The following is a 24,349-nucleotide window of genomic DNA, read 5'->3' on the forward strand; positions in this document are numbered from 1 at the left end:
TTCCAGTTCCTTCACCGTGATAGTGGTATCTGAGGTGTTTTGGGTCCCTTGTACACTTTCCTCCCTCGACCACTGGACCCAGTAGGTGTAGGGTGATTGGTCTGGGTCCTGGGTAGCTGTCCAGCTCAAGGTAATGGAGCTAGTGTTTTGGTCCTGTATCCTGAGATGTGTCCCTGGGCTAGGTTCTGGAAGAAGGAGCAGAAAATCAGAGTTCCATGTCCCACAGTCTCCCAAGGGACCAGAACAAGGTGGCTTACAATTTCTCTGCACGGCCTGGTTGTTAAGAAATACTTCCTACAAGGGGACCTAGAGAAAGATGCCTGGGTTCCTGCAGCCCATGCTTTGTGGCAGGAAGCTTCTAGAATGCCCACACAGATAATAAGCTCCTCTTCTGCCCACACAGATAATTCATGCAAGGGCCCAGGTTCAAATCCATCCACCCCCTCCAATGCACTGCATCCAGTAGGTGTGGCTCTGAGTCTGAGCCCTCAGGGGCAGCTCAGCTCAGGATGATGGAGCTGTTGGCCAAAACCTCCAAACTCAGGTTCCTACTGGGTTGAAGTCTGAGAAATTAGGAAGAATGGTGTGCTGTGGGCAGGGTAAAGACCAGGTACTGTCCCTTCAACTACCCCCAGGTCTTGCCACAAGTCCAGAAATGACAACTCCCATCAGCCCCTGCAATGGACCTCCATGGTCCCAAGAGGCTTATGGGAATTGAGGTCCAGTCTTTGTGTGTGGGCAGTGAACACAGGCAGAGATCACTCACCGGCTGCCCTGGCCCCAGTCCAGATCCATACGTCCTGGGAAGAGCCCAGAGAGGGAGGAATCAGACCCTGAACTTCACCTTCCTTTACCCAGGTGAGATTGCTAAGGTGGGCGGGGCCGATCAGGAATTCTCCCAGGCTCTGCCCCCATGAGTCACCCCTACCTGAAGGGGAGGAGGGACCCAGGTATGCTGTCTCCTCCCCTAGGGCTGGGTTCTGACAAAGGTCATCCCAACGTCAGTCTTTTCTAAAGTGGGAGCATGGCAGGGGCGGGGCTCCAGGGACCCAAGAGCTGGGGTTAGCCTGACCAATAAGACACAGAGATAAACTTATTGGTTCCACTTCCTGAAATAGCCTTGGAAGACTGGGGGCAGGGAAGCAATCAACAAACTGAGAAGGCAGGAAAGAGACTGGGATTAGGGGCCAGAGGCTAGATTCCTGGGTCTGAAGGAAGAGTTTCTGGAAGCCTGTTTGAGGTAAAATGGGGCTGCAGATCTGGACTGCTGAGTCTGAGGGAGGAGGGGGCTGGGGGCCTGGACTTCTGGTCTAAGGGAGGGAGTGCTGGAAGCCAGGACGCCCTGGTCTGAGGGAGAAGGGTGACGGGGGCAGGGACTCCTGGGTCTGAGGGAGGAGGGGGCTGGAGGCCTGGACTCCTGAGTCTGAGGAAGGAGGAGCTTGGTGGTCGGGACTCCTAGGTCTTTGGGAGGAGGAGCTGAGGCCCTGAATCCTTGGATCCTTGGGGAGAAGTGACTGGAGGTTTAGGCTCCTGCATTGTGGAGGAAAAGGGGTCTGGAGTCCAGAATCCTGGGTCTTTCGAGCATACCAGTGTCTTGTCTGAAGCCAGAATTCACTCTCACACCAGATGCTGCAATATCTAAGAGCCCAGGTGTAAATCTCTTCCACAGTTTCCTCCACCCTAGACCTTTCTTCCTGCTCCAAGGAATCATTTGCCCCTCCTTCCTCCCCAGGAGTCACAGACCCCCCAGCCCCTCCTCCCTCAAACCCAGAAGCCTGGGTCTCAGGCTCCCACCTCCCTCAGACCCAGGATCCGGGCTCCGTGAGGGGCACTCACCAACAGCACCAGGTACCCCCAGGCCCTGGAGCCCCCGCCAACCCCAGGCATGTCTCCAGACACTGTAGAGGGAACCCAGGAGCCTCAGACCAGCACCTTCCACCTCCTGGACTTTCAACTCAAGAATTTCTGCTTTCCCAGCCTATTGGTGGGGCCAGAGGCCAGGGCTGGAAAGGGAGGAGGAGGAAGTGGAGGCTTCAGGACAGCCTCCATCCAGCCCTGCTTCTCATCCTCCTTCCTCACTTCTGCTCCTCATCTTGACATGGGAGACGCCCCTGCTCCAGCTGCCCACTGGGTCTCCTCTCCAGCCCCGCTTAGAACACTCAGCCCCCAGCCCACCTCACTTTATCCCCTGAAGGCTCCTGTCCTGCACAGTTGAAGTAAAAGCCCCAGAGACTGGGCTCTGGCTCCCTACAGCTGGTGGGTCCACAGTGCAGACCACAGATGGTCAGAGCAGAGAGGGAGCTGGGAAAACGTCACGTCCATGTCACCGATGGACAATTACACTTCAAGACCGGTGTTATGGATTGAATTGTGTCCCCTAAAAATACGTGTTGCAAATCCTAACCCTTATGCCTGTGGTCAGGGAGCCCTGGTGGTGCAGTGGTTAAGCGCTTAACTACCACCCGTGGGATGCTGGCTGGACGTGACCTCCCTAGGCCTCAGCCGTTCCACCTGTAAAATGGGGATGATGAGAGAAGCTACTTTTTTTTTTATGTTTTTTTTTTTTTTAAATTGTACTTCAGGTGAAGGTTTACAGAACAAATAGTTTCTCATGAAACAGTAGTACACATATGGTTTTATGACATTGGTTAACAACCCCATGACATGTCAACCCTCTCCCTTCTCAACCTTTTTTTTTTTTGGTGAAAATATACATAGCCAAAGATACACCATTTCAAAAATTTCTACATGCACAGTTCAGTGACATCGACTACGCTCTTCCAATTGTGCTGCTATTCTCACTTTAGATGAAGGTTTACAGAACAAAATAGTTTCTCATCAAACAGTTAGTACACATGTTGCCCTATGACAGTGGTTAACAACCTCACAACACATCAACACTACCCTTACTCAACCTTGGGTTCCCTATCACCAGCTTTCCTGTCCGCTTCTGCCTTCTAGCCCTTGTCCCTGGATTGCTGTGCCTTATTAGTCCCATTTGGTTTTATGGGGTTGTCCACTCCCCAGCTGAACAGTGAACCTCGGAAGTGACTTCACCACTGAGCTAAAAGGGTGTCTAGGGGCCATACTCTCAGGGTTTCTCCAGTCTCCTTTAGACCAGTAAATCTGGTCTTTTGTGAGTTAGAATTTTGTTCTACATCCTTTTCCAGCTCTGTCCAGAACCCTCTGTTGCGATCCCGGTCAGAGCAGTCAGTGGTGGTAGCCGGGCACCATCTAGCTGTACTGGACTCAGTCCAGTGAAGGCCTTGGTAGCTGTGGTCCATTAGTCCTTCGGACTAATCTTTTCCTTGTATCCTGTTCTCGTCATTCTCCCTTGCTCCCGAAGGGATGAGACCAGTGGAGTATTTTAGATGGCTGCTCACAGGATTTTAAGATCCCAGATGCTACTCAACAAGGTAGAATGTAGGACATTGTCTTTATAAACTGTTATGCCAGTTGAGCTAGATGTTCCCCGAGACCGTGGTCCCCACAGCCCTCCTCCCAGCAATTCAGTCCCTCAGGGAGTTTGGATGTGTCTATGGAGCTTCCATGGAGAGAAGCTACTTTTAAGGGTTCTGTGAAGATTACAGGGAGACAAGGGCAGCATAGGCTGGGGCTGGAGGTGGGAAAGTAGACACCAGGAAGGCTTCTAGGAAGAGTTGACGTGAAATTGATTTTGGAAGGAACTTTGTGTGCAGGATGGAGCCCTGGTGGTGCTGTGGTTAAAGTGCTTGGCTGCTAACAGAAATGTCAGTGGTTTGAACACACCAGCCGCTCCGCAGGAGAAAGATGTGGCAGTTAGCTTCCGTAAAGATCACAGCCTTGGAAATCCTATGGGGCAGTTCTACTCTGTCCTATAGGGTTGCTATGAGTCGGAATCTACTCAACAGCAATGGGTTTGGGTTTTGAGTATACACCTCTACAAGGTTGCTATGAGTTGGAATTCGACTCAACGGCAATGGGTTTGGTATTTTGGTGAATATAATCCCATTTGGGAATGGATTCTCTTTGTTATGTTACTGAGACTGTACCAGTGTAGGGTGTGTCTTAAATCAATCTCTTTTTTGATATTAAAGAGCAGATTAAGCAAGCAAGCAAGCAAGCAAGCACAAGTGGAGAAGATACACACATGATTACCCAGAAGCCTAGGAATAGAAGCTGAAAAGAGACAAGGACTTTCCCCAAGAGTGAACAGACAGAGAGCATTCCCCTAGAGTTGGCGCCCTGATTCGGACTTCTAGCCTGCTAAACTGTGAGAAAATACATTTTGTTTTTTTTTGTTAAAGCCACCCACTTGTGGTGCTGCTGTTATTGCAGCACTAGATAACTAAGACAACTGGGTCGGGGTCTAGATATGCTGTCCCACCGTTCTTCTTTCATCCCTCCCTGCCTCCTACAGTGCCTTCTGACCACTTTTGCAGCTCTGGAAAAATGAATCCAATACTTCCCCACCTCCCAGCCTTTGCATATGCTATCTCTTCCACTAGGAGTACCTTTCTACTTCCTTCAGCAATCCTGTGTAGGTGTCCTAGGGCTGCTTGCTGTATCCAACTACCACAAACTCACCAGTTGCCGTACAGTCAATTCTGACCCATGGCGACCCCATATGTTTCAGTGTAGAATTGTGTTCCATAGGATTGTGAAGGTTGTGACCTTTTGGAAGCAGATCACCAGGCCTTTGTTCTGAGATGCCTCTGGGTGGGTTCTAGCCACCAACGTTTCATTTAGTAGTTGAGCACTTAACAGATTGTGCCACCCAAGGACTTCAACGGTTATTGTTAGTTACCCTTGAGTCAGCTCCAGCTAGGTGGTTTAAAACAACAGAAATTTATTCTCAGAAATTGTTGAGTTGGTGTATGTTTTGCTGTGTATATTTTCAACAACAAAAATGAAATAAATATTTTTAAAAATAAATAAAAAAAATAGAGTAACATAAATAAATACAAAAATAACATTTAATAAAAAGAGTTTATTCTCTCACAGTTCTGGAGTTCAGAAATCTGAAATCAAGGTGTCAGCAGGGCCATGCTCCCTCTGAAGGTTTAGGGGAAGATCATTCTTTGTCTTTTCCAGCTCTTGGTGATTCCAGGTGTTCCTTGGTTTGTAGCTACATCACTCCAATCTCTGCCTTTGTCTTCATGTGGCCTTCCTCCCTCTTGTCTTTCTCTATGTCTCTGTCCTCTTCTTAGAAGGACACAAGTCATGGAGAAATCGAGTGCACAGCAACTGTTTTTTTGGGAGTCCCTGGGTGGTACGACGCACTCGGCTGCTAACTGAAAAGTTGACAGTTTGAATCCACCAAGAGGAGCCTTGGAAAAAGGCCTGGGGATCCACTTCCAAATCAGCCATTGAAAACGCTACAGAGCATAGTTGTACTCTGACACACATGGGGTCGCCACGAGTTGGAATCAACTCAACGGCAACCGATTTAGTTATTTATTGCTGTGTAACAAAGTACCCCAAAGCGTAGTGGCTTAAAACAACAATGAACATTTATTATCTCACAAGTTCTGTGTGTGAAAAATTGAGTAGTGGCTTAGCTACTGGCTCAGGGTCTCTCATGTGGTTGTAGTCAAGATGTTGGCTGAGGCAGCAGTGATTCTGCTTAGGTTGAAGAATGTGTTTCCATGATGATTCCCTCACATGGCTGTTAGCAGGAGACCTCAGTCTCTCACCACACAGACCTCTCCACAGGGCATCTTGAGTGCTCTCACAACATGGCGGCTGGCTTCCCATACAGTGAGTGATCCAAGAGGGAGTGTCCTAATTTTCCAGAGCTGTTGTTGTTGTTGGGTGCTGTCAAGTCAATTCCAACTCATAACGACCCCACATAGCAGAGTAGAACTGTCCCATAGAGTTTTCTTGGTTGCAGTCTTTACAGTAGCATATTGCCAGGTCTTTCTCCAGCAGAACCATGAGTGGGTTTGAGCCACCAAACTTCTGGTTAGCAGCTAAGCATTTAATCATTGTGTCACAACGGCTCCTTTTTTCTAGAGTTACTAGAACAGAAATACCACAAATGGGTGGCTTTAAAGAACAGAAATTTATTTTCCTCACAGTTTAGTTAGAAGTCCAAATTCAGGGTACCAGCTCTAGGGAAAGGCTCTCTCCGTTGACTCTGGGGGAAGATCTGTCTCAGCTTCTGTAGGGCTACAGTGTTCCTTGGTTCCTTGGTGATCTCCACATGGCATCTATCATCCCTCGATTTGTGTTCGATTGTCTCTGTGTCTAAGCTGCTCCTTATAACTCAGAAGTGATTAGGTTTAGGACACACCCTGCACTGATTGGGCCTCATTAATATAACAAAAAATTCCTATTCCCAAATGGGATTATATCTACAGGTATTGGGGTTAGGATTCCAACAAATATTTTGAGGGGACACAATTCAATCCATAACAGGGAGCAAGGTGGCAATGTCTTTTATGACCTTATGTCAGAAGTCACACACCATCATTTATAGGGATCTTATTTGTCACATAGGTCAGCCCTGTTCAGTGTGGGAGAGGACCACAAAAAAGCATGACAACCGGGAGACAGGGGTCATTGGGCCATCTTGGTTTTTGGCTACCACAACATACTTTGCACAAAGCAATCATTCAATGAATGTTTGCCATTTTTATGACTTTTCTGTTATATTATCCCCACCCCCATTTGTCAAGCATATTTTACAAAGAGAAGGAAAGGAAAGGGAACTAACACTTATTGTAACCCCTGGGAGCAGGTCAGTTCTTTGATGTCATCCCCATTTCAGAGAAGGAAGCTCAGGCCCGGAAGAGACATGACCTGAGTGTTCAACTTCTGCCTCTGAGGCCTGAACTTTGCCTACCCCGTACTTATTCCTCTTGTACCTCCCCTGACATGTGTGGATTCATTTATCTGCACTTTTACCCGAGGGCATTTCTAAACACACCATGCTTAGGAGTATAGGAGATTTAATTTTTTCTCTATGCCTTTCTCTGAGTTAAACATTTTATTGAATAAGCATGTACCATTTTATGCTTTGAAGGAGCCCTGGTGGCACAATGGTTAAGCACTTGGCTGCTAACTGAAAGGTTGGTGGTGGGAACCCACCAGCATCTTCACAGGAGAAAGACTGGTGATCTGCTCCTGTAAAGATAACAGCCTAGAAAACCCAATGGGGCAGTTCCACTCTTTTACGTGGGGTTGCTATGAGTCAAAAATTGACCTGATGGCACCCAAGAACAACATTTTATACTTCAAAAATCTATGCTATTTAAAGAGTCACCCCATTTTTTATGAGTTGAATTGTGTTCCCTCAAAAAGATACGTTGAAGTCCTAACCTCTGTACCTGTGAATGTGACCTTGTTTGGAAATAGGGTCTTTGAAGATGTTATCAGTTAAGTTGGCATGAGGTCATACTGGACTAGGGTGGGCCTTAATCTTATATGACTGATGCCCTTATAAAAGAGAAGAGACACAGAGACAGGGAGACAGAGAAAAGATGCCATGTGATGCTGCAGTTACAAGCCAAAAAATGTCAGGAGCCACCAGGAGCAAGGAGAGAGGCATGGAACAGTTCTCCCTCAGAGCCCTCAGAAGGACTGAACACCTTGATCTCAGACTCCAGAGCTTGAAGACAATACATTACTGTTCTTATAAGCTACTCAGTTTGTGATATTTTGTTTCAGCAGCCTTAGGAGACTAATACAGATGCTCATGATGTTTTGAGGGATTGCTTTTAGGAGAAAGGGAGTGAGATAGGCAGTATGGGGCAGAGGAAGGAGCTAAGTGAAGACATGAATTCAGAGCAATCCCACCACTGGGGCAAGAGTCTGTCCTTTGTAAGCCCAGGCTTTGTCTATGGACTTCCCCTAAGGTGTAGAGTTTCATAACTTCCCTGGTGAGACAATTTCCTGGACTCTAAGAATTGACACTTTTGAATTGTAGTGTTGGCGAAGAATATCGAATATACCATGGACTACCAAAAGAATGAACAAATCTGTCTTGGAAGAAGTATAACCAGAATGCTCCTTAGAAGGAAGGATGGCGAGACTACGTCTTACATACTTTGGACATGTTGTCAGGAGGGATCAGTCCCTGGAGAAGGACATCATGCTTGGTAAAGTACAGGGTCAGTGAAAAAGAGGAAGACCCTCAATGAAATGTATTGACACAGTGGCTGCAACAATGGGCTCAAGCATAACAACAACTGTGAGCATGGTACAGGACTGCGCAGTGTTTCGTTCTGTGGTGCATAAGGTCGCTATGAGTTGCAACCGACTTGACAGCACCTAACAACAACAATCTGGAATTTCACCTCTTTGATCTCATGCTAGTGAACTAGTCCAGACTCCCATCCAGGTTTTCCAGCCTGCTTATTCTCCCTCCTTGCCAGCTTATTACTCACGCCCCCATCCACTTTAACCCACATTTTCCTTCTTCCACACCAAGGCTGGGGAGCCAGGATTGAAGGATCTAGGAAAAAACATAAATAAATAACACCCCTCCACATTGCATGGGAATTCAGGTGTCCTAGCTTTCTCTCTCACTAACTGAAACAATCAATGGGGTAAAATTCTCATGAGTCTGGAGGAAGGGAGCCTCCTTATAGCAGGCTGGTCAACCCAAGACATGCCTGGAGTTGTGATTTTCATCTGTATTACGGAGGATATGCATGTACAAACATAAAAAGGAAGGCTCTACCAAAGATCCTGGAGATGGGGATAGCCATTTCCAGAGACTACCACCCCCCTCATCAATATCTGAACTGGCTTCTACACCCACATCTAGCATCACCCACTCTCTACCCCACACATTCCCTTGTCCAACACATAGTGTTTACTGGGTGTTATGGATTGAATTGTCAAAAAATATGTATTGTAAGTCCTACTATACCTGTGGTTATGATTCTATTTGGTAATAGGATTTTTTTGGTTTGTTAATGAGGTAGTATTAGTATAGGGTGTGTCTTAAATCAGTCTCTTTTGTGATATAAAAGAGTAGATGAATCAAGCAGCAAGAAAGCACAGATGGGGGAAGATAGATGCCATGCCACATGAAATCCCCAAGGAACCAAGAAACAGAAAGTGAAAAGACAAGGACCTTCCCCCAGAGGCAACAGAGAGGGAGAGAGAACCTTCCCCTAGAGCCAAAACCCTGAATTCAGACTTTTAGCCTCCTAAACTGTGAGAAAATAAATTTCTGTTTGTTACAGCCACCCATCTGTGGTACTTCTGTTATAGCAGCACTAGATGACTAAGACTCTGGGTGTATATTTGGGAGTTTGAAGGCAGGGGTTACACTGGAGAATAAGGATGTGTCCAACCCCAGACCAAAGCACTCTACACCCCAGAGAGGTATTCATGGTGAGACTCCTTGGTGGTTTAATTAATCAGATTACCGTGATTATGCTATGTAGCGTGGAGGCTGAGGAAGACTGCAGGGGTGTCAGCATCCCCTAAGGAAGAGAGATTTCTCTAGGTGAGATCAGATACGGCTTCTCTGGGTCTTAAGTCAAAACTATGACAAGATCTCACACACACACACACACACACACACACATGCACACACACACCCACACACATGCACACATGTTGCTCAGATCCCAGGTGTCTGGGTACTACATAGTTTCCCATGGAGACTCTGGTGTCCATTTCTTTATGTTCCAGGGACTCTCCACTCACAGATTCTAGCTGATGACATGTCTTGAGGTGGTGCCTGGTTCAGGTTTTCAGATGTGGTGCCAGATGCATTCTGGTACAGACCATCAATCATGTCCACAGAATCATAGACGACCTCAGCCTTCTCCTCCTCATCTCGGGAATTGGGCAGCCCCTGCAGCAAGTGCAGGATGCTGTGATGCAGGAACATGTATTGGACCTGTGGGAAAGGCAGAGAGGAGGTGAGGGTGAAGGCCCACTGATAGGGATGATCAACATTGGAATGACTCACTTGGAATCACAGTGAACCCTTTGGGGAACCCACTTACAAGAGGTTATAAATCTACCAAGCCATATACTTCTCCCCTCTTAGTCCCCTGGGCAGATCCCTTATGCTGGATTACATCTTCCCTAATGTCCTGCATCTCTATCTGAATGTGGGACCTGCAGAGGCATTTACTGGCCCTTTTGATGGAAGAAGAGGGCCCTTTGAGCCTTCTTTATGACTGGAAAGTGTTGAATAGCTAAGGATAGGCTTGTCTACTCCCCCCTCAGATTCACTAAAATCATGTAAGTCAGGTGCATCTTTGAAGTGTCACAGGGAAACCCCACTCCTGGTTCTACTTTCCAAGGAGCCTTCTTGGGGTCTGTGGAGGGTGGATATGGACAAGGACCACTATGTAGCAAAGAGATGTTTGGAGAGCATAGGTAATCTACAATGGATTTTCAGGCCAGTTGGATGTTAAAGTACCAGAAGCCCAAGGGCTAGATAAGAGCTCTAGGTGGGACCCCAGAAAAGGAACACTGAAACATCTCACTTTATGCCCAGCTTGGTATGACTCTCACACTCAGAAATGGGGTGGATGTTTCTGGTGATGGGAAACAGGAATGGGCTGGGAGAGTACTGGAGAATACTATGGCCTCATAGCCATCATAACTTCAGAAAATGGTTATTCCCGTGAGGTTTGGTTCCAAAAACCTACAGCCTTATCCCCTAACACCTGTGTCATCAGGAGGTCCATAAATTCTCCTAAGAGGCAGAATAGTGGGATGACTAAGACCACGAGGTATAGAGTCAAACTGTCTACGGACAAACATGATTTCCACCACAACCAGGCTGAGACCTTGGGCAAGCTGTGGAATACTCCTGAGTCTCAGATTCTTCATACAAAAAAGGCAAGATATGAGTAGAACCTACTTCAAATGAAAGAGATGTGGACAAAATAATCAACTACATGGAAAGAGCTGATCATACTTTCCAGCACATATTTGGCGCTCAATAAATGTTTGTTATTAACCTTGGTCTTTATGTTGTAATTCTGGTTGAGTCTGCAAGAAAAACTGATGTCTTTATTGTATTTCTTATGCTGGCATCCACCCCTCACAGCACCTTCCAAAGAGTCCATAGCTTCCTGGATCAGCTACACCCTAATATCAGCCTCACAGTTGCCAAAGCCCTCCCATTTCCCCATCCTGAGGGGCTCCCATCACTTCTGTCTGCATCATTCCAGGATGGCTCCTACACATCTTTCTCACAAAGTTGAATGGCTCCACACAGCCCTCAGCCTTCAACTGTTGGGACAATACATCCAGGGCAATCAGCACACCTGTGCGACCTGTGCCTTTGCTGAAAAGGGGAGAAAGATAGGGGTCAATAAAACCATGAAGTTACAAGAAGATCAAAGATGTCATTCTTCAAGGACATGGGTCAGACTTGAAGAGCAATTTATCCAGGGGAATTCTAGGGTGGGTGGTGCTAATAATAGAAAGGCATGCTTCCCTGATCCAAGAACTAGAACTGAGAATCCATGGGTTGGACAAGTTTATGTAATGGAGCCAAGAATCTTATGGAGAACATTATGGTGGGATTCTCTACCTATCCCTTTAACATTTATATCTAGATGGAATCTAGCTGGGATAGAGGAGAAGACCTTCCTGATCTGTCAATGTCAAGTTTAAACTTCAGAAGCACTTGGTAGGGAGAAGTCTGAGAATTGGACCCTAAAGACTTCCCAGATTGAAGTTAAGTTTTTTCCTATCTCTCTTCTTTCTGCTCAACTATCTCCCTGGGTTCTCCCCTTACTAGAGTGTGCCCAGGTTGTCTGTCTCAGTGAAGGGACATCGTCATGGTGGGAGGTTTCTCACCTGCAGTGCACTATAGGGAGCCCCCAGACTTGTTTTGGTCCAGCCACTGCCTGAGAAGCTTCCAGAAGGCCAGCAGGGAGTCCAGGGAGTTGGGGAGGCTGTACTCTGGCCAGGCGGTGCAGTGGAACTGACACAGAGTCATGTGTTGTTCCATCTGGAAGGACAGGAAGAAAGAGTGGGGGAGGGGAAGACAGAAATATATGGGATTTGACAATCACATCTCTGAGCAAGGGGAAAGCTCTAGCACCTCTGAGGTGAAAGTGGGTTTGGGGTGTTTGCAGCGGATCAGGTGGGATACTGTGTGACTTAGGAAAGGTTCTGGGAGAATAGGACCAGCCTTGGGTACAACTGGGCTGGCTCCTGAGCCCATTCCTTGGACTGGGAGGCATTTGGAACAATCTCAGGAAGGGGTTAGGCTGGTGTCGTGGGGTTTCCTACATTTCGGAATTGCACGTTTCTCAGTGTCCATTCCTCTGCCACCTCCTCGCTTGTCAGTGTCACCCACAGGGCTCAGTGCATACAGGACTGGCCAGGCAGGGGCCAGTAGTGCTCACATATCACCTGAGTGGGGAGTCCATGACCTTAGAGGTCAGGAACATCTAGGGGCTCCTCCCCTTGGCGTCAGAAATCGGGACATGGTGATTCTCTCTCTACGCAGGTCCAAAAATAGCCCAAAACAGAGCAAGAAGGAGAAATTCCAGGGGGATCATAGCCAGAGGTGGTGTGTGGCCAGAACTGAGGTGAAGTTAGAGTCTGGGTCTTGGTATAGTTCAGAACTGAGGGCCAGTACAGGAGTCATTGTCCAGTTCATGGTGGCATTCAGGGCAGGGTTTGGGTCAGGCTCTTATTCTCACCCGGCCAGACTCCATGCAGTTGGTCAGCATGACCAAGGTGTGGCTCTGCTGTTCCCAAACCAGGTGCCAGAAGTCATCCACTGTCTGGGGTAGGAAGTCCTGGACAATGATGTACTCCTGGGGGCCATGGAGACCCTGGCAGAAGGGGAAGAAGGGTCTGGGGAAGTCCACTCCCAGGCTCTTCCTTCCCCTAACCATCTTACCCTAAGACCTTCCCCTTCACTGACCCTATCTCTGCTCTGCCCCCAACTGTATCAACCTCCCCAACTCCCAACCCTGTTCTCACAGGCACAAAGCTGGCGTTGATGTAGTCAGAGCCTGGCTTCCCAAGGAGGGGCTGCAGGGGCAGGAGGGTCCTGTCATCTGAGGAGAGAGGCTGGCATTAGAGACAGAGACTGGGGCAGAGAAACAAAGAGACAGACACACAAAGAGAGATATATATGCAGTCATGAGGGGATAAATAGAGACCAGGATAGAAAGGATGAGAAGACAACACACAGCTGAAGTCATGAAAGCTGTGAGGGGACAGTGACACTGGAGAAGAAAGCCTTGAAGTGCTGAGACTGACACAGATACAGAGAAAGTATGGCAGAGAGAGAGAAATTGAGACTGAGAGAGAGAAATTTAGAGAGACAGTGAGAGAGATTGAAAGAGACACAGAGAGAGGTTGAGTGAGAGAGACTGAGAAAGAGAGAGAAATTGAGAGAGACAGAGAGGGATTTAGAGAGACAGAGATAGATTGAAAGAGATACAGAGAAATTGAGACAGAGAAAGAGAGAGCAAAGCTAAGGGAGAGACTCAGAAAGTAGAGTGAACAAGACCCGCAGTGTGAGGTTCTGAGGAAAAGAGATAGATACAGAGAGACTGTGATAGAGACACAGAAATGGAGAGAGGCAGAATTAGAAACCATGACAGAAGCTCAGTGAAGCGGGACCCAGACCCAGACACAGAAAGAGATTCAGACAAAGGGGAACAGAGAGGCAGAGACCAAGGGATGGAGACCCAGAAAGACTGAGAGCCAAGAGTGTCCAGGAAGTTACACAGAGACAGGAACACAGAATCTGAGAATGTGGTGGAGATGTATCAGAGGAGTTGGCAGAAATGTACAGCAGTCATGTGGGTCAGAGGGGCCCCTGACAGCGTGAGTGCCAGGGCCTGGGTTCCTGGATCCCATCTGGGGAGGGGCGCGGGATGGGGCTTTGGCAGCGGGCAGAGGGGAAGAAAATGTGTCCTCAGAGGGGGAAAGCTAGGCACAAGCTCACAAGGCAACAAGTTCTCATCAAGGTTCTTGGACACATTCTCCAGGGCTGCAGCTACTATCTGTGGCAGGTCCTAACCCTCCAGCAACAATGTCTGCCCACGTAGAACAAGAGGGGAACACCAGCTCCCTCTCTTCCCTGTCTCCAGTGTTTCTATTGAATCGACTAATGTCCAGCTCACACCTGACACCACCCCCAGGGGAAGTTTCAGAAAGGATCTCATAGAGGAAATGAGAGGTGGCCAGGAGAGCCCACGTCAGGGAAATTGCCAGATCTCAGAGTTTCTCCTAAGATTATCAAATCACTATCATTTGTTGAATATCCAAATACCTGTAAGATTTGGTCATCGTGCATCCCAATTCAGTCCTCAAAGACTCCTCCACACCTGGAAGTCCTTGGCAAAGCCACAGTTGCCATTCTTTGCCTTTCTCCTGATGTGGTCAGCAAAATGCTCAGCAAGGATGCCTTTTGCAGACCTGGAGCCGACAGACAGATTTTACCGGGCTGGAGAAAGGAAATGGGAATTCCTTTTCCTTTCCCCCAGCAGAACCTGTCTGCCCCACCAGCCAGCATGAGCCTGCCTTAAGTAACAAAACTGGTGACTTTGTTTAGGTCCTATTGGGATGTTGAAGGATGCATCTCACTACATCTTCACTGGAGGAGGGAAGCCCAGAATCCAAAGTCTCTCCACCTCTCCATTTACCCCGACTAGCTCAACATCTTCACAGAACTTAAGCAAGTTCACACACAGCACAAATGGCTCTTATAGAATCTTCCAGGGTAGAGATTGTCAAGTGGCTGGAAGTGAGGCTGGGAGGGGCATGTTGGGTTAAATAAAAGATGGGGTCTTCATATGTGCAGAGAGCAGGGCCCTGGGAGCAGAATGTGATGGTTGGAAGGAGAAGGGCTGTGTCCTGTCGTAGATGAGAGTGTTATGGTCTCTACCAAAACTCTTAAGTGGGGAAACTCACTCCCAACACTTACAACAGCACTAAAAGTCAGTCAACAAACATCTGATGAGCTGCAAAGAAACGGCTTCCAGCCAAAACCCAAACCTGTTGCCGTCGAGTCAATTCTGACTCATGGTGACCCTACAGGACAGAGTAGAACTTCCCCATAGGGTTTTCAAGGAGTGGCTGGTGGATTCAAACTGCCGACCTTTTGGTTAGCCAAATGCCTAACCACAGAGCCATCAGGGCTTCCAGCAGCATCACTTAAAATGCTCCACTCACCTGAGGAAAATATCTTCCAACTTGTGAACCCCTTGTTTCTTCTTCCTGAGCAAAGAGATTCAGAGCTGTAAGACTTGGGGTGATAGAGGTCATCGAGGATCCCAATTCCTTCCCACTACTTGCATTTTATACCACCTTATGTTCCACCAATGCCGCCCCTAATCCAAACAAAGCCCATAGCTACCACCATAAGTCTGACCTCTTCCACAGGAAGATATCCAGCAGGCTCACCAGGATGATGACCAGGAGGACACCAACTACAGATCCAGCAATGATCTCTGTGGGTGGAAAAGGTTTGAGATTATATAGGGTCCAGGTCCTATTTTCCATCCTTTGTGTTTCTTTCCCCATCACACTGCCTGCTAAAGGAAGGGCGCTTCCAGGCAACAGGTGCTGGTGGGTCATTTTAGGGGGGAGTATTACCTATTTACTGTCAAATTCTAGTCTCCCTTGGATTTTGAGACCTATTTTTTTTGTAACATCTTTATTGATATATAATTCACATACCATCCAATTAACCCATTTGAAGTGTACAATTCTGTGGTTTTTAGTATATTCACAGTTGTGCAACCACCACCACAGTCAATTTGAAAACATTTTCATCACCCCAACAAGAAACTGTAATACTCTCTAGTTATCGCACTTCCTTCAATCCCACCATCACCTCCCAACCCACAAGCAACCACTAATCTACGTTTTTGTCTCTTTGTCTTACCTATTCTGGACATTTCATATAAATGGAATCATACAATATGTAGATTCTTATGTCTGACTTTTTTCACTTAGCATAATGCTTTCAAGGTTCATCCATGTTTTAGCATGTATGAGGACTTCATTCCTTTTTATGACCAAATAATATTCCAGAGACCTGTTTTTTTTTCTTTAAAAAATACTTACTATTTTTTATTGTACTTTAGATGAAGGTTTACAGAACAAACTAGTTTCTTATTAAACAGTTAGTACACATATTGTTTTATGACATTGGTTAACGACCCCAGGACATGTCAACACTCTCACTTCTTGATTTTGGGTTCCCTGTTACCAGCTTTCCTGTCCCCCCTGCCTTCTAGTCCTTGCCCTTGAAGAGACAAGTTTTTTTTTTTTTACCCAATCACAGTTCCTGGTTGCACTACCTCACTTGTAAGCCTCATACCCCAGCTATTTTGCTTCAACTAAGGTTTCTTTTGCCTTTCACTGTTACACAAGTTCCCACTGGAGGGCAGCAAATACTTTCAGTGGTGAAAATATCCTCCCAAAGAACCTGAGAGTTGGAAAAAGTGGATGGCATCCCATATGTACCATGGGTCATGAAAGGGTTAGAAATCACCTGGCACATGGCTGGTTCTCAGTTAAACTTTGGTGAGTGAATGAGTGGGTAAACAAATCAAAGTAGAATAGGATCCAGGAAGGTAGATGTACTGACACACATTAATCAGAGCAACTTGTGTAAGTATGATAAGAGTTGTAGGAGAATGAAGATGACTATCAGAGTACAATTTCCAAACAAATGGAGTGGTGGAATGGAAAGAGTGCTGGCTTGAGAGGTAGCCCACATTGCACATATACCTCTTCCTTCTTCGCTTCTGCCTTCTTTCCACCCACCCACTCAACATTCAGTTATTCTTTTTTTCCCATTGTGGCATTTTTTTTGTATGTATGTATTACGTCCCTAAAAAAAGACTTCAGGACTTTCCCTCCTGTGTGTTTTCGTCTTGTTTCCTCATGGTCCATGATGCCACCCGAGGTCATCAGTACAATGAAACCCAACTGACGTGATGGGAGCAGATTATTCTGCCACTTTTCTAGATCTAATAAGAAGCTGGTGTTTGCCTCTCTTCTCAGCATTAGTGATGCTCTTAAGAGCATTGGCCAGGATGTTCATGTGCACCATATGGTGGCAGGAAAGAGAGGACAACAGTTAGTTATTGAAGCCGATCGGATGCCAGAGCTAGGCTCCAGGATACAGTGGAGAATAAGATACATGGGAAACATGGAGCTCATTAGGGAAAATAATTTTTAATGACAATAATATGTAATTTCATGGTCATGCTTCCAGAACACACGTCCCTTACTGGCTATGTAACTTTGGGCAAGTCACTTGAACCGTCTGAGATTGCTCCTCTGTATAATGGAAATAATACCACCCTTGAAGGGCATTTTTTTTAAGAATTAGAAATAATGTTATATGTTAATAGTGGAGCCCTGGTGGTGCAGTGGTTAGGAGCTCAGCTGCTAACCAAAAGGTCTGCAGTTCAAATCCACCCTAGCTTCTTCTTGGAAACCTATGGGGCAGTTCCACTTTGTCCTATAGGGTCGCTATGAGTTGGAATCGATTTGATGGCAATGGGTTTGGCTTTTTGGTTTTGGAAGTGCATTTTTAAGGATTATAAATAATATTATATGTAAATAGTAGCTATTTTTTTTTAGTTGGGGTGTTTCTCTTTTTTCTCCTTAGTTTGGGGCCACAGACCTGTTTTTAAGGGACTCTGACAGGAAGTGATTGATTCTCTGCAGGAATGGACCATAGTGAGGCTGGAGACTATGGATTATGATAGACACCCTCAAGACTCCCTGAATTGAAGTTCTTATTCTTTTAATACCTGGGTTCTAAGGCAAGACCCTCCCTAGCAACAGGCTGGTATCCTTATGTTCCAACCAGTGCACAAGGGCTCCTCCTGTCCCTTTCCATATCTGACATTCCTTTTCCTTAAGGGCCTCAGTAGCTAAGGAGAGAGAATGGAATGGAATGAGAAATAACTAAGCCTACAGAGCCCCTAACCATGTAAGTCTTAGTTCTCCCAGAATCTGGGGTCCCATCACCTGGTTGCTAAGAGGACATTCTCCCTGGCAACAAGGCCAGTGAGCCCCAGGGAAGTCCATGATCAGGACCCCTCCATGCATCATCCGCAGTTCTGAGACCCTGCCTTCTTATCAGTTTGTTTCTCTTATGAAGTGTCTTCTGGCAATGGGTCCTAAGAGTATGCAATGATATCCACAATATGTATCTTCCTCATTTCTAATGACGGTGGCTTTGACAATAGGGCTCAGCTAGCTGTTCACTCCAGGTTCCTGGCCTGTGGGGCTTGCTCACCTGCACCCTCAGTGTAGTAGGTGACGGAGGCAGAGGGGACCCTCAGTCCATTCCACACAGTTGTGACGGTGACTGGGTAGGACCGAGCTCACTGGAGACCAAACAAGGACACACCCTTCCTGCATGAGAAACTGAACTGGAAGTCCTACTTCCCACCAACCTCTAACCCAAAGGCCCTGTAGCCTCCCTGGGGGTAGGACCAGGTCAGGATGACCACACGGCCCACCAAGGTGTTGACAGAGGAGGTGATGGTGACAGGGTCAGGAGTTGGGTGAAGGGAATAAAAGAATCCAGTGAGGAGCCATCCAAGTGGTCTCCTGCTCACCATTTATGCTAATTTTCTAGAACTAGCCCATCCTGTCCTTTGCAAAACACCAAAAATCCCTCATCTTTCCTCATTTTCTATTCCCTCAAGTGGTCCACAAATAGCTCCATTCAAACTACAACTCCCATGAGATCTTGAACTCTCCGTGTCATTACATAAGGTCATTATTCTTTGGCCTAATGGGATTTGTAGTCCATTCACCTCTCATTGCCCTCAAGGTCTGACCTATGCCCAATCCACCAAGTACAAGTGAGGCTCATTTCACCTGTGGATGCAAGGAGGCTCTGTACAGGAACATTGTTTCTCTCTGTCCACACGCTGAAACTGTAGAGTTCCGGATTCAAAGGCATCCACCATATACCAAGTCTCATTGGTCTTGCCTGTCTGACTGGCTTGATTTCCTTAGAAATATTGCTTTCTCTGGGGCTGTCCTCTGCTAGCCTAATGGACTAAGTGCCTTTCCCCTATACAGTCCTGATATCTAAAGAGAAATACTCCCAGAAATGGAACCTAAAATTCTGAGGTTCAGGAGTCCTGGGATTCCTGGGCATTGTCTACTTCCCAGGGACAATCCCAAGGCTCCAGTGACTTCCTTTCACCCACCCCAGAAGTGCTTGGAAAATGACTTAAGGCTGTTTCACCTGTAGAGGCATGAATTGTCTCGATATTACTGCTGATGCCATTTCTTTCAACCCAGACAGTAAAGGTGTACAAAGTTCCAGCTTCCAGTTCCTTCACTGTGATTCTGATATCTGAGGTGCTTTGGGTCCCTTGTAAGCTGCCCATCCTGAACCACTGAACCCAGTTAGTGTAGGGTGGTTGGGGGGCAGGGGAGCTGCCCAGTTCAAGGTGATGGAGATGTTGTTCTGATCCTGCACCCTGAGACTCGTTGCTGTGTTAGGGACTAGCAGAAGGAGCAGAAAGTCAGGGTTTCCATGTCACCCATTTCCCAAGCATCTAGCACAAAGGGAAGACATCCTTCCCCCTATATAGTTCTAATATCTAAAAAGAAACACTCCTAGCAATGGGACCTAAAACTCTGAGGTTCAGTGGTCCTGGGATGCCTGGGCATTGTCTATTTTCCAGGGATAATCCCAAGCCTCCAATGACTTCCTTTTGCTCATCCCAGAAGCGCTCTGTAAAAGACTTAAGGATGTCTTACCTGTAGATGCATCAATCATCTTGTTTTTACTGTTGATGTCATTCTTCTTGATCCACCCAGTGAAGATGTACAAAGTCCCAGCTTCCAGTTCCTTTATCATGATCATGGTATCTGAGGTGTTTTTCATCCCTTTTATGATGTCCTCCCTTGACCACTGGACCCAGTAGGTGTTGGATGGTTGGTCTGGACACCAGGGAGCTCCATCACTTTTAGCTGGACAGATCCCCAGGGCCCAGACTACCCTACACCTGCTGGGTCCAATGGTTAAAGGAGGACATGTAAGGGATCCAAAGCACCTCAGACACCAGGATCATGGTGAAAGAACTACAAGCCAGGACTTTGTATACCTTCACTGTATGGGTTGAGTGGAATGGCATAAATAGTAACATCGAAACGACTGACTGATGCATCTACAGGTGATGCATCTACAGGGGAGCTGTCTAGCTCAAGGTGATGGAGCTGTTGGTTCAATCCTGCATTTTGAGACTTATCACTGGGTTAGGTTCTGGCAACAGGAGCAGAAAGTCAGGGTTTCCATGTCCCCCAGTCCCTGAGTGTCTAGCATAAAGGGGAGATGCCCTTTCCCCTATACAGTCCTGATATCTAAAGAGAAACACTCCTAGCAATGGGACCTAAAACTCTGAAGTTCAGGGATCCTGGGATAGCTGGGCTTTGTCTACTTCCCAGGAACAGTCTCAAGGCTCCAATGACCTCCTTTTACCCACTCCAAAAGTGCTTTGTAAAAGACTTAAGGATATCTCACCTGTAGATGCATCAATTGCCTTGTATGTGATGTTGACACTGTTCCTCTAGACCCAGACAGTGAAGGTGTACAAAGTCCCAGCTTCCAGCTCCTTCACCATAATAATGGTATCTGAGGTGTGGGTCCCTTGTACACTTTCCTCCAACAATCACTGGACCCAGTAGGTGTAGGGTGGTTGGTTTGGGCCCCAGGGAGCTGTCTATCTCAAGGTGATGGAGCTAGTGTTTCGGTTCTGCACCCTGAGACTTGTCACTGGGTTAGGTTCTGGAAGAAGGAGCAGAGACTCAGGGTTTCATGTCCCCCAGCCCCCAAGTGACCAGAACAAAGTGGCTTGCCCTTTCCCTGTACAACCTGATTGTTAAGAAATACTTCCTACAAGGGGACACAGAGACAGATGCCTGGGCTCCTGCAGCCTATGTTCAGTTGCAGGAAGCTTCTAGAATGCTCTCCTCTTCTGCCCACACAGATAATTCATGCAAGGGCCCTGGTTCAAATCCATGCAGCCCCTCCAATGCACTCCACCCAGTAGGTGTAGCTCTGAGTCTGAGCCCTCAGGGGCAGCCCAGCTCAGGATGATGTAGCTGTTGGCCAGAACCTCCAAACTCAGGTTCCTACTGGGCTGGAGTCCGAGAATTTAGGAAGAATGATGCGCTGTGAGCAGGGGAAAGACCAGGTACCATCCCTTTAACCATCCCCAGGTCTTGACACAAGTCCAGAAATGACAACTCCCATCAGCCCCTGCAACGGACCTCCATGGTCCCAAGAGGCTCATGGGAATTGAGGTTCAGCCTCTGTGTGTGGGCAGTGAACACCAGCAGACATCATTCACCGGCCGCCCTAATCCCTGTCCAGATGATCCACACACCCTGGGGAGAGCCCAGAGAGGGAGGAATCAGACCCTGAACTTCACCTTCCTTTACCCAGGTGAGATTGCTAAGGTGGGCGGGGCCGATCAGGAATTCTCCCAGGCCCTGCCCCCATGAGTCACCCCTACTTGAGGGGGAGGAGGGACCCAGGTATGCTGTCTCCTCCCCTAGGGCTGGGTTCTGACAAAGGTCACCCCAACGTCAGTCTTTTCTAAATTGGGAGCATGGCGGCGGGGGGGGGGGGGACTCCAGGGACCCAAGAGCTGGGGTTAGCCTGACCAATAAGACACAGAGATAAACTTATTGGTTCCACTTCCTGAAGTAGCCTTGGAAGACTGGGGGCAGGGAAGCAATCAACAAACTGAGAAGGCAGGAAAGAGACTGGGATTAGGGGCCAGAGGCTAGATTCCTGGGTCTGAGGGAGGAGGATCTGGAAGCCTGTTTGAGGTAAAATGGGGCTGCAGACCTGGACTGCTGAGTCTGAGGGAGGAGGGGGCTGGGGGCCTGGACTTCTGATCTAAGGGAGGGAGTACTGGGAGCCAGGACTCCCTGGTCTGAGGGAGGAGGATGATGGGGGCAGGGACTCCTGGGCCTGAGGGAGGAGGGACTGGGAACCCAGACTCCTGGGTCTGAGGCAGGAGGAGCATGGGGGTTGGGACTCCTGATCTGATGAAGGAGTGGCTGAGGTCCTGGATCCTTGGGTCCTTGGGGAGAAGTGACCCCTGCAAGTGGAGGAAAAGGGGTCTGGGATTCAGAATCCTGGGTCTTTGAAGCATACTAGTATCTTGCCTGAAGCCAGAGTTTACTCTCGCACCAGATGTTGTGATATCTAAGAGCCCAGGTGTAAATCTCTTCCACTGTTTCTTCAACCCTAGACCCTTCTTCCTGCTCCAAGGAATCATTGGCCCCTCCTTCCTCCCCAGGAGTCACAGACCATCCCCAACCCCTTCTGCCTCAGACCCAGGAGTCCAGGAATCTATTCCTTCCTCCCTCAGACACAGGAGTCCAGGCCCCCAAGCCCCTCCTCCCTCAGATTCTGGGAAGAGGCACTCACCAGCAGGAGCAGTGGTCTCCAGGCCCTGAAGCCGTCACCGAAGCCTTTTACTCCTCTCATGTCTCATCAGAACATTTCTGGAGTCCAGGATCCTGGCCCCAAACCTTTCTCCTAAAGGACTTTAAACTCAAGAATTCTTTTTTCTTTTGCTGTGGCCAGAAGGGAGGAGGAGGAAGTGGAGTCTTGCAGGCAAAGGTGGATTACCCAATAAGCAAGGTAAGCACGAGCTTACTTGTGCCTACTTTTTAGTGAAGGCTCTGCTTGTAGGTATGGCTGGCATCTGCCTCTCTCCCAATCCCACAGTACCTTCAAAATCTTTTTAGATTTTTAGATTTACAGTCCCTGATAGGGATGGATTACCCAGTAAGCAAGGTAAGCATGGGTTTATTTGTGCTTACTTACTAATCTGTAGTGAACAATTTCACATGGGCTTCACCATGATGTGGTGAAAAATATGTGAAACTGTTCACTACAGATTAGTAAGTAAGCACAAGCAAGTCCGGGCTTACATTGCTTACTAGGTAATCCACCCCTGCTTTCAGGCAAGAACCATCTCCAAGCTCTACCCCACTTTCTGTCCTTTGCCATGAAGTTTTCCCCCACTGACTTAAGAGTCCTCCCTTACTCTAGCCAACAACAGGATTACCTCTACAACCCCAATTAGAACCTCTCTCGTTCTGTCACAATCCCATCTTGATATACCTAAATACTAAATGATGGTGTTGTTAGGTGCTGTCGAGTTGATTTGACTCATAGTGACCCCATATGACAGAATGGAACTGCCCCATAGGGTTTCTTAGGCTGTGATCTTTATGGCAGCAGATCACCAGGTCTTTCTCCCTCGGAGCCACTGGGTGGGTTCAAACTTAAACACTAAATGATAATGTTAAACATCTTCACCATTTTTTTTAAAACAGTAAGAAAAAGAGAGCAGAAAAAAACTAAATTTGCTGCCCCAGAATATATGAAGCAAACTTTGACAAAATTGAAGAGAGAAATAGAAAGTTCTAAAATAATAGTTGGCGACTCAATATACCACTGTCAATAACTGACAGAACATCTAGACAGAATACCCATAAGGAAACAAAGGACTTGAACAACACTATAAACCAACTAGACCTAACAGATATTTATAGGACACTCCACCCAACAACAAGGAGCCCTGGTGGTGCAGTGGTTAAGCACTTGGCTACTAAACCAAAAGGTTGGCTATTCCAACTCACCAGCTGCTCCATGGGAGAAAGATGTGGCAATCTGCTTCTGTAAAGATTACAGCCTTGGAAACCCTATGGGGCAGTTCTATTCCGTACGGTCGTTATGAATTGGAATCGACTCGATGACACACAACAACAGCAATAGCACAATACACATTCTTCTCCAGTGCCTATGGATCATTCTCCTGAACAGACCATACGTTAGGTCACAAAACCAGTCTCAATAAATTTTAAAGTATTGAAATCCTACAAAGTATCTTCTCCAACCACAATGGAATGAAACTGGAAATAAATAACAGAAGGAAAAAATTCATAAATATGTGGAAATTAAAAAACACACTAGTAAATAGCCAATGGTCAAAGAAGAAATCACAAGGGAAATTAAAAAATACTTGGAGATGAATTAAAATAAAAGCACAACTGCTAATAAACTTTGGTCTCTATGCATTTGCCTATTCTAGATATTTCATATAAGGGGATCACTGGGGTTGTCTTGCCTATTCTAGATATTTCATATAAGGGGATCACTGGGGTTGTCTTCACCTTTCCGCTATTAAGAATAATGTTGCCATGAACATTGGTGTATGAGTTTTTATGTGGATGTAAACTTTCAATCCTCTTGGGTAGATATCCAAACTCTTTTTACAGCTGTCTGTGGCCATGGGTGATACAGACAGTTTGTGCTTGACTATTAACCTAAAGGTTGGTGGTTTGATCCCACCCAGTGGCACTGAATTGTTCACTTTAAGATGGTTAATTTTAT

At 47.0% G+C, this 24,349-nt stretch overlaps 1 protein-coding gene across 1 annotated transcript in view; it reads right to left on the minus strand.

Moving 5' to 3' along the window:
* Positions 1–24,349, minus strand: part of PTPRH (protein tyrosine phosphatase receptor type H) — a 65,910-nt gene that overhangs the window by 14,375 nt on the left and 27,186 nt on the right. Inside the window, exon 7 of the mRNA XM_004381899.2 lies at positions 19,169–19,322. Coding sequence (XP_004381956.2) covers positions 19,169–19,322 — 154 coding nt within the window. The remainder of the gene's footprint in view (positions 1–19,168; positions 19,323–24,349) is intronic.

Source organism: Trichechus manatus, unplaced genomic scaffold, assembly GCF_000243295.1.
Source record: "Trichechus manatus latirostris isolate Lorelei unplaced genomic scaffold, TriManLat1.0 scaffold00087, whole genome shotgun sequence".
Taxonomy (NCBI): Eukaryota; Metazoa; Chordata; class Mammalia; order Sirenia; family Trichechidae; genus Trichechus; species Trichechus manatus.